Raw genomic sequence first — 8875 nt, 5'->3', positions numbered from 1 at the left:
TAAATTGCTATGGATATTGCTTAAATATCTGTGGGCTTTGTACCACACTTTGCGGAAGTTCCTCGGAAATCATTCTGGGACTGCCTTCTTAAAATGCCAAAGCGACTTGTTAATGTCAGAGAGGCCATCTGGTTCTCGACCAATTCAAGATGTTTGCTTTTCATTTAGCTTTTTTCCCCTCCTGATGCTTCTTTTTTTAGATCAAATGCCTCACTTTTATATTATGAATACCGCCGTCCATCATCCGCGACGGGGAAGCATGAAGAGCTTGCGAGTCACTGTTCACCTTTTATCAATAACCGAATACCTTCACTCCACAACAGACACCATCATTTCCTTTTTATCTCTTTTTTTTCATTTGCTGCACTTGTATTTCATTATTTCTATTAATTATTAAAAGTAAATGTTACAATGTATTTCTCGACGGTAATCCAACATACTGTACTTACCTGAAAGGTCAAGAATCTATGATGTGTCACAGGGAAATAATTACCCAAAAGGACGTAAAGCTGCTCAAGTAAAGCCTCCTTGTGAATACCGTTTATAGAGGAGATGAACAAAAGTAATTTCAAATATCCACATTATTGACAAATCATGACATTAAGAAGCACATGTTTAAAACGGCTAATATTGTAGTTCCAGTATGACATTCACACACTATATTAAGAGTTACTAGATGCCCCACGTCACTGGCATGAGAAGATCATTGTCATTTCCTATAGGTCCCAACAATCATGTCTTATAATCTGAAAAATATTCGGAAATCTGCCACAGAAAAAGAATAAAATGGCAACTTGGCATGCGACAAAGCATGTGGGGCATGAGAGTTTTGGGGGTGTTTGGCGAGTGCTCTGTGGGCTCATCCTCTTACAATTTGAAAACCACTTTGTACATGCAAAATAAATATGAACGATAAGTAGTGATTACTCTGAAGTAACTGTAGTGGAGTAAAACATGCCAGATTATTATTATCATGCAGTCTCTCATACCTGAGAGACCGCACTCAAATATCCTCTGCCACAGTACACTTTGTATAATTTCCTACCTTATAGCTATGAACAGCTATTATTTCCCATCAAAACATTGACCCCTAAAGTGCATGTCTATCAAAGAACAGTACAATTTGCTTGCTTTTTTTTTAATATGACATGAGAGCAGGTGGACACACAAAATGTGTGTTTTCTGTAACAAAATCCAGATCAGACACTTGAACTCTCAAATGAGCATTTGGAGAAGAGAGTTTGCAACAACATGTTTCTATATAGAGGTTTGGTATTCTTGCAGTTGTATAATTGCGTGGGATGTTTCAGATTAAATTTTTTTTTAGTGTCCCAACTATTGTGTTCAGTCTCGCCACACTCAGCCAGACTGCCAGTCAACACAACTTCCTCCCTTGATTTGGGTAGAAAGGAGGCTCATAATTGAATGAAATGAGACCTCTCCTTCTCTTTACATGCCCCCCCCCCCCCCCCTCCACACACACACATTTTACAGGCTGGTGTATAAAGTTAATAGGACACATTTGGTTCTAAAGCACCCAGCTTGCTCAATGGAAAGTGTGCCAGATTGTTTTTCAGTTTCTTAATGTTAAAGTTTATGACAGCCAGATAGAAAAAGAAAAAAAAAAAGTTTCCATGGTGATTTAACCACAACATCGCAATTACCTTGATGCTTTGGGACTCTGGGGGCTTACAAACAAACCAGTAAGAAACAATTAAGATGTACAAGTACCACAAAAAATGTCCCAGAAGACTGACGGACGGAAGCAGGAGCAACAAAGAAAGTGAAATAATGAGTGACTTTTCAAGGATTAAAGTTTTTATGACACTAAGCTGGATTCACCTTCCTTATTGCTCAGCATTATAGCTTTTTCTTTTGTTGCCTTTTCCTGCTGCTTGCCTTTTTCATGCACCTCTCAATAGACTTGAGAGGCGCATTTCTCTCCAGATACTTATGATAAATCAATCACTTAATGCGCATTAGCACACCAAACAGTGATAGCATTTTAATATTTCTCTCACATATTTTTCACATCAACTTCAAAGTCTCTCCATCAGGCAGCTGCCTTAACGAAATCATAGTCTGCAGTAGCCCCCACTTCTCTTCGAAGGGACAAAATTATTATTTTTTTTAAAAGTGGATGGATGGAATAATTGCCCGACTTCAAAGTGCAGCTTATTGGCCTGTACTCGCTGTTTGCTATCACCAATGCTGTGGGGTGTTTTTCCTTCATAACCGCTGCTCATATTGCTGGGAACATTGCTTCACTCTGCTTTTGGTGCAAATCCCACCTTAATGCCCGAACACTGACCCTCTTGACCTCGCCCCGGTGTGATGAGGAGAGTGTAGCACCTTCCGTCTGATCTTATCTCAACTGTTTCATCACATCTTTTTCACCCACGGCCTCGTGATGGTATTTCTTTTGATGTATTAGGAATATATCAAAAGAAATGTGAGATTTCAGAGGAACTGAAACTGACAAAAAAAAAAAAAGAGCCTGATAAAAAGTGCAGAGAAATTCCTTTCTGAAGAAAAGAGTGATCGGACACTCACGTGCTCATTTTTCCCCCCGATTTGACCACAAAAACACATCGATGCCTGGTATGTGTGAAAAACATATTTTATGATCATCATTCTGAGACACACTCACAAAAACACACTCCCACGATCATTCCGGGGATATATGTGGATTCACGTGGTCATTATACTTCATTTCATTCAGAGTAGTGTACAGACATAAAAGCTTAAAGCAAATGCTGCAAGACATTAACAAAAATAAAATAACATGGATTTGAAGAGGATGCGACAACATAAAATAACTGCATTATTAAAGCAAGAACACCAGAGGTCTCACTGCGGAATTAAAGCATTCCATTTCACTTTTTTTTTTCTCTCACATTGATATAAAATATTACAAAAGTGGTTAATTACATTGAAAACTGTAATGAAAACTCACAAACGAATAAACGCTGCTTACCGGAATTGCACAAGTCAAACTTTGTGAGTTTATCAAGCAATGACTTATGCTTCCAGAAATTATTGAAGCAGTTATTGGATCAACTGTTTCATTCCGCTTCATTCGTCAAAAGACTGTCACCTTGTGACACACAGACACGGATCACTCTTCGTGCAATTTGGGAGTGCAATTGAAATATTAAAAGTCATCAAGTTGTGCATAGAGTGTGTGGCGCGCTGATTCCTGAAAGTGTGCTGTCCTCTAGTGACTGCAGCATGAAGCTGCATGTGGTAACGCCACAGAGGTGTGCGGGCGGGATTCAATAAATCACAAATTTGGAATCAGGAGACTGTTCAGATGAATAACTGAGTCAGAGATGCTGAGAAACTGGGAAAGTAAGAAAAAAAAAAATCTATCAAATGTCATATAAAACAGGTGTGGTTTTGTTTGAAAAATTGACATCAGTTGCTTCTGTGTGGAGGGAAAACTGGCCCAAGAAGGCAGATGCACAACCGGGGGGGGTCGAAGCTTTTACCTATTTTTAAACTCTTCTGTCATTTCTCCTGACTCTGTCACAACACGGCAGCCTCAGGCTGGAGATCCAGCTCAAAACAGCGAACGCCATACTGTTGAGTAATTACTATGGGATGTGGGAAGAAACCTCAGAAGTCACTGAGGATACTGATGTCAGCAAACTCTTTGCGGTAGCGGTGAGCAGACAGGGCGAGCAGCAACGACCACTTGAGGCTCATGAAGCTCCACACACAGGACAGATAGAGACTGTGAGGGTCGGTCAGGGCTGCAGAGGGGACACACACACACAGATCACCTTGAAACAAACTGCTTCACACACTTTTTCTTTTTTTTTTTTTTTACCATGACTGCCTCGAGAAACAGGCTGCTGACCTCCACACATTATCAAATGTGTATTTCAGCTTTCACAGATCAACCTTGCAGGACAAATATCAACTTTAAGATTTTTTTTAAAATTTTTAGCAGGAGAGGGTATCAAGTACGAATGTGAATGGTTTTGAGGATATGCACAAGAAATACCAAACAAGTGAAACAGGAAATAGTTAAACAAGCAGACTACGCTGCCGTATACCTTACAACCACTTCATCAGGTATACACACGTTGCTGTCAAAACTATATGATTGCCTGTCTGTTTCTTTTCCTTTGACTCCGTCTTCAATCATTAATCTACTGTTCACTTCTTCCATTACCTTAGCCAATAATTCTATTTCATTCATACATGTAATTGTATTTTGTTTGGAAACGGACCCAATAAACCTAGTTTGCAAAATAAAAGCAGAATTAAACAATATGATCTGCTATGATCAAGATGTGAGAAGAGGAACTTTTCAGGTGGGGTCTACATGGGACCACGTACTTCCTGCCACTGCTCCACTGAATTTCCTTCATTGGATCACCGCATGTTTTATACTAATTTGTTTGTTTTTTATACAAGATACGACACGATGGACTGACCTTACTCCAATGGACTATCTCACAGATCACTATGAGTGGAGTTAAGCTGACATAAACGTGAGATGGTCTGTAAAAATTGGATACAAATAAGTACGTCTTGTGACAACAGTGGGAAGAAAACACTCACACTGCTTCCTGCTGATGGCCACAGACAGGAAAGTGATGAACGCTACAACTGCCAGTAGGGAGAAGAAAGCCCCCACAAAGAAGAAAAACTTGAGGCCCTTCAACCAAGTCCGCCAGTAGTCCTGCAGGTACATGATGTGAGTGATGAGGGTCCAGAGAGCCAGAACACCTGAGGGAGGACACAAGGCACAGCAGCTTCGTGAATCACCTAAAAAAAAATTACTCCTGATGATGATGATTCCCATCCAGATAAAAAGAAATTCCTTTGTGGATGATGCATTGCAAGAGTGTGAGGTCTGAAAACTGTACTGTAACTACATACCCTAAAATCAATGCTTATCAAACCATGAATGTCACGGATACATCAAGCAGCACATAATTAATTTTAACCGACCGATCTGACTGAATATGTTTATTTCTCAATCAATTCAAAGTAAACAGGCATATTACAGCCAGAAGTGAAGATAGCTGTCACGAACAGTCAAATCGGTCCGGTTCAATGTAAGATTGAGTCAACGTGGGATGAGCTGATGGATGAGCTGCTAAATATTCCATCTCTGTCCTGTAATCCATAGCAGGTGATGGCAGAAACTTTCAACATTGTTGTGAGAATCGACATATACTGTTGGGCTGGAGCCGGCAGATATTTGAACCAAATCCCATGAATTTAGTCTTATCCCGACGTGCATTCATACCCTAATAGAGGTTCCGCACACTAAACAGGAAATGGCACTCACACGTCACCTTCAAACTGAATAAACGTTGAGTGATGTGCAACATTGCTTACATCTCTGGCACGTTGCTGTCAGATTGCTCCTTGCAGTATGTCCCAAGTAGCTCCGTCAGGCGGCACGGTGCCGAGGCAGAGTGATACACAGATGTTGCCTTCAGCTCTTGTGCAACGAGGATTTGAAACATCGTAACTCTTCATATTAAACGCTCCCCCTCAGGTGACTTTTAAGAAGCAGCCCAAAACTTGCTTTGACAACTTCCCTTTAAACCAACTTTGATTTATTTTACTCAGTCACTAGAATCTTATTGCTTTTTGATTTATCATGCAGTGTATTCATTAATATTGATGTCATTCTCAATATTAAGTGTGCATTTACATGTATGTCTATGTGTATTTGTATTTATAGCACCTTAATCTGGCCCCTTGTGTCATGAAGGATGCTGCATGAACAAATCATTTGTTAGTAGTTCAATTATTTCGATCGGAGCCATTATGAGTGGGACAACTGCTTTCCTTCCACAATGCTTAACTCGTGTTTAAGTCATGAACTCTCAGTTGCCCGTGTGGTGATTGTGCATTTTTCGTTAGCTGCGGAGTAATCATGAGGCAGCATCACCAACTGCCGCTGAGTCAATAAATCACACTTCTCTCTCCCGTCTTCACTGTAAAAGGAGGAACTGCTCAATGGCAGCAGCTGCTACTTCAGTGTTTCAGAGGAAATCATTCAGGCCATTCTGCAATTTCCAGCGTTCACGATGAACACTAATGAATTTACTAACTGGTCGTCATCACACGGCCCAGTTTTTCTTGTATGCAGCTTTCAATGTTGTTAGCGTTCAAGTATGAATTTGATATTATCTATTATGAACACCAAGTTTTAAACTTTCCGGCAAAAGTTGCACTTCAAATCAAAAATATGAGGAATATTCTTTTTTTTTTGGTTAAGCCTGCTTCATCATTCAAGACATAGGCAACTGGCAGCCGTCTGCAAACATGTGGCCGACATCTGCCTGATTAGGAGCCCATGAGGTAGTTTCTAAAAATGTTCATGGAAATAGGAAGGTCAATTAACCACATTTGAACCCAATATCAACTGCAATGATTGCTTAAAACTATTTTCCTGTGAGATTCATGCATGACTTTTGATTCAAACAGCTCATTTTGCAGACATTCGTTTAGCTCTTTGGATTAAATCAGCAAATATTCAGCGACTTTTCAGACACTATGTACAAAGGATGACAATCCCACCAAGATCGAGGTTGTCTATTTATGATCTCTGGTATAGTGAATGTTTGCCAGCAAAAGAATAGATTACAAGACATCCTCTGCATGGATGCCTGCAGAGGTTATAGATACTAGAGCATCTCTTGTGTGTCAAAGGTCAAATACATGCAGGCAATAAAGCACAGCTCCTGGAGCAACAGTGCACCAATTATGTGTCTTGGTTAAGCAATTATAAAGTTGAAATTGGTTAATTGAGTATTTTAAGGAATTTAAAGGACTTTTTAAAATCCCCATGCAGATTAAACACAAACAGACAAAACATAAGCTTTATTTAATTACCTATTTATTCAATTCATCTGTTTCTTTTTGTTTCATTTTGTCTTTATTATGCAGTTTCTTGCTTCTTACCATGCCATAACTTTTTTCGAGCTTTTTTTTAAATCCAGTTTTAAATAATGTATCTATTGGTCACCACTCTGTTTTGTTATTTTTGTACTATTCCGTTTCTCCAAAGTCATTCTTGCATCTTTTTGGAGGAACTGGTTTCAGTTTGATCTGTCATGGCCCTTTGAAATATTTTATTACAATGTTTTCATTTGCTATATAGATTAAAAAGAAAAAAAAGAGTAGTCTTAAAATGTTAATACATGGTTATATTAGTATCATTAACAGCATAAAAAACAATGGAAAACTCGATTTTCATTCACATAATTAACTCACACAATGAAATGTACATTCAAATATTCAAGCTTTATTTTAATTCTTTTTAAATTCAGCCAAACGGTTTTTTTTGTTCTCTATTTTTTTATTGGAAGACATGATTAAAACTAAAACAAAGTTGATATAGTTTACATGCTGACAGCGTAGAAAGAAATGTTCAATGATATTACGTTTTCGAGACCGGCATCGCACTTTGTTTAATGTTTAATGTTTGACTTTGTTTGATCACTGTGTGATATGACAGTCGCGTCCTTCAAAAACAAAGTGTCTCGTCGGTCGGCCGCTTTAGAAACGCTGGAACAGTTTGTAATCATGTCAACGTGTGTTTAATAAACTTGTACACACGTGCCTCGTGTCTCGAGCTGCTTGCAGACAGACCGTCTGAGCGGTGGACTTTACCTGACAGTCCTCCCATGGCTGAGGTCCACGGCTGCTTGAACACGATGTTCCACACGATGAAGGAGGAGAAGCCCATGAGCACTCCGAACGAGGCGTAGCCGATACTGACGTACGTCTTGTTGACGGCCATGGCGGCGCGAGCGGCGGCGGTACCGGGCAGCGGAGAGTCGGAGCAGAGCCGAGTGTTTGGCGGAGAGCGGCGAGCTCCGGGTTTCAAAACATCCGGTCCACCTGCAAGGCCGCGAGCCCGAGACGATGCAGCCACGTGACCGCGCGCGAGCCTGAAACCTGCTGACTAATGATTTGCGTCCCACGAAGGAGGCGGAAATTGAGGCATGACGAGGCACTTTTTTTTTTTTTTTAAAGTGCGGCGTTTTTCTCCTCTCACTCCACGTGACCTGGTACTGACCAGAGGAACGTGGACAGCGCCTTATCCAACACGGAGTGGTGACACCGCCCCCTGCAGGACCACAGGAGAAACACACTCCTCAATATGGAAGACTGGACCCAAAAACAAAGCTTTTGTTTGAAAAGTTGAAAAGCTCCAGCCACTCATATTAAACTTGTGGAACTGCATTGGATCTGAATGGAACATCGGCACCAGACGTGTCAAACATAGGGCTCACGGGCCAAAAATGGCCCCCAAGGAAAGGACCAAACGAATTATAAAAAAATCCCAAGAAGCAATTGACCTTTTAACAATTTTCTAATCTGACCAAATGCAGCTTTGTCATTTTCACCCCTCATGTATGAAGCGTTGGGGTTTTCGTGGTTGACAAGTCATAAAATCAATGAAACCCTGATAGAAACCAACTAGTGATCCTAGTTTCAATCGTGGCTTGTTTGATTTAAACCTTGCATGCAATGAGTTTTGTTTTATACCTACCACAGGAGCAGTTCAAGCCACTCTCAGAAGAGACGACGCAAGTTTGAATAACATGAATCACAGGATACATCTGCTAATGGCTGTAGTTTGTAACCTCAGCTTCATGTGGCTTGCTGCACCCGAATGACCAGTTAAATCCCCAAATTATGAACACGACAAAAATAAGATTTTCTGTAACAATTTTATTTGAGAACACACCGATCACCTAAAGCGAACCTCTGATTCAGGACAGTAGTAAATGGTTTATGAACGCTGCGAGGCTTTCATACTTCCCGTCATAGAACGGCAAACAAAACAATGACAAAAATTAATTATTGAACAAATAAACGATCCCAAACAAAT

The 8875-nt window shown here is 40.2% G+C and overlaps 1 protein-coding gene across 1 annotated transcript; it reads right to left on the bottom strand.

Moving 5' to 3' along the window:
- Window positions 1-2614: 2614 nt before the first annotated feature.
- Window positions 2615-7914, bottom strand: LOC308129098 (heme transporter hrg1-A-like). The gene is made up of 3 exons (XM_080494876.1): window positions 7648-7914; window positions 4573-4740; window positions 2615-3755 (listed from the first exon to the last, which is right to left on the bottom strand). Exons 1-3 carry the CDS (start codon window positions 7775-7777, stop codon window positions 3619-3621), a joined length of 435 nt encoding a protein of 144 aa, XP_080351002.1. The 5' UTR covers window positions 7778-7914; the 3' UTR covers window positions 2615-3618.
- Between the last annotated feature and the right edge of the window lie 961 nt (window positions 7915-8875).

Source organism: Blennius ocellaris (genome assembly GCF_963422515.1).
Source record: "Blennius ocellaris genome assembly, chromosome: 4".
In the NCBI taxonomy this organism is placed as follows: domain Eukaryota; kingdom Metazoa; phylum Chordata; class Actinopteri; order Blenniiformes; family Blenniidae; genus Blennius; species Blennius ocellaris.
Note: the sequence above shows the minus strand (reverse complement) of the source record. Positions and strands in the feature narration are given on the sequence as shown.